The sequence below is a fragment of the Electrona antarctica genome, assembly GCF_951216825.1.
Source record: "Electrona antarctica genome assembly, chromosome: 15".
Lineage (NCBI taxonomy): Eukaryota > Metazoa > Chordata > Actinopteri > Myctophiformes > Myctophidae > Electrona > Electrona antarctica.
The window spans coordinates 2,259,885-2,261,741 of record NC_136796.1 but is presented as its reverse complement, the minus strand read 5'-3'; the positions used below and the strand labels follow the sequence as shown (position 1 = coordinate 2,261,741).

General features: G+C 55.1%; 1 protein-coding gene across 1 annotated transcript in view; it reads right to left on the bottom strand.

The window, feature by feature from the left end:
• The window catches only part of LOC306938618 (putative methyltransferase-like protein 24), a gene marked incomplete at both ends in the record, with an annotated part of 23,909 nt that extends 22,790 nt beyond the window's left edge, over positions 1 to 1,119 (bottom strand). Inside the window, 2 exons of the mRNA XM_079522881.1 lie at positions 617 to 846; positions 957 to 1,119. Coding sequence (XP_079379007.1) covers positions 617 to 846; positions 957 to 1,119 — 393 coding nt within the window. The remainder of the gene's footprint in view (positions 1 to 616; positions 847 to 956) is intronic.
• Positions 1,120 to 1,857: the final 738 nt, after the last annotated feature.

Below are 1,857 nucleotides of genomic sequence, written 5' to 3'. Positions count from 1 at the left end.
TGGAGGTATGCATGCATGCTTTCTGGGTATTGCGTGCTCGTGTCTTAAAGAGCCCTGAAAGGGCTTAAAAATGTCAACATGGCAACAAACTTTAAACAAACGCACACGTTTGCATTGGGCCCTAATAAAAAAGGGAGACAGATCCCGCAGACGGTCTGAATTTGAAAAGTGTATTAAGACCTGAGGACGATTCTACAAATGTCTTCTAAATCATGACAGTTTTCTGAACAACTCACTAATTTCTATGTCAGTGGTTCTCTGCATTTTCATGTCAAGGACCCAAAAATATATGTAATTGGCTCGCCGACCCCCATCTGAAAATATGATATTCCACATTTTTACGATTTAAATAAAATAGCAGATCTACAAGCTCGTAGCGCGGCACTCGGTGCACTCGAGCTGTCAAACTGGGGGGGGGGGGGGGGGGGTCCTTGAAATGAAAGTGGTTGAGAATCACTGCTAGAGCCGTAAGGATCTTCTCTCATGGGGGGTCCTTGGCATATCTCTTCAAATGGGGGGTCCGCGGGTCTATTTGGGGGGTGTATATTTGACGTGAAATATAGTTTGGGACCCACTGGCCTGTATAGTGCGGTGCGTGGCGCCCATCTCTCCTTACCTGCCGTGCGGTGGGCGTCTCGTTCTCGTCGTCGTATCCTCGGCGTGCCACGCTCTCCTCCTCCCCGCCTCTCCTCCTCTCCACGCCATCGCCACCTTCCTCATCGCCGTCGTCATCGTCGTCGTCCAGAAGATCTTCTGGAGGTCCCGGGGAGGAGGAGACGGGACCCCCCGCGGTGGCGGTGCCGAGGAGGGGGAGGAGGGGGGGCGAGGCTCCTCTCCGGCTCGATGCTGATGACGGAGAAGGAGATCATCCGATGCCCTCCTCCTCCTCCTCCCCCGGCCTCCTCCTCCTCCTCCCACCACCCCCCTCCTCCCCCTCCCCCCCCTGGAGGCGGAGCCTCCTCCGCCCAGCCCGCCGAACCCCACCAACAGCTGGAGGAGCAGGAGGAAGAGGAGGACCGGCGGGATGACGGAGGACGCCAGCGACCGGCGGAGGGAGGCCGGCGCGAGGCCGGCGGAGAGCGCCGCCCCCGCCCCCTGCAGCATATCACCTATTACCATTACCATATACCTGCTGTATACGTCCTACGCTGTAGGGGGCAGCATTGCTGGGAATTTTGGCGGGAAGTAGAGCGGGATTTTGTTCTATATACCGCTCAAGGGAATTACGTTGACGTTGATTTTATCAAATCCGTTTACTATACATTCTCCGTGAATGAAACGAAAGCTGCTGTGATTGTTTTCCGGGAAATATATCTCGTATCCGAAGGGGAAATATACATCTGACGGATGTTTCCGACACAGACACTTCTGGCTATGCACGGCTCTGCCTTTTGGTCGTGACTCTTGGCAGATGAGTGAGGCTGCGGACTGACAGACCGATACCATAGAGTTCTATATAAACTAGAGAGAGGACAGCCCTGCTGCTCAGTGGCGTTTTGAAGCACCACGCAGCAGGAAGTCTGCCCGGAAGTATATATACCCTCGATCCGTTGTCTGGATATGATTGGTTGCGGGCCTCCTATGAGTATATCGCGCTGCTCTTGTGGTACACCTCTCTCTACGTCACGAAGTTCTCTCTCCCGCGTTCACAAAGCAAAGAAGACCCCCAGCGAGCGAGGAGCGTTCCTGCATGTATTTTGCCCCGAACCTGCTGCAGTTCCAGCTTTGACCAGTATAGGGGGCTCTCGGTGGGGGGCTTGGAGTCGACGTTGGCCAGCCAGCCAGCCGTTCTGAGGGGCTTCTTGACACCTAAGGCTGTTCCTCCTTCGCTGTTCCTGCTGCTACTGCGAGGCCGCC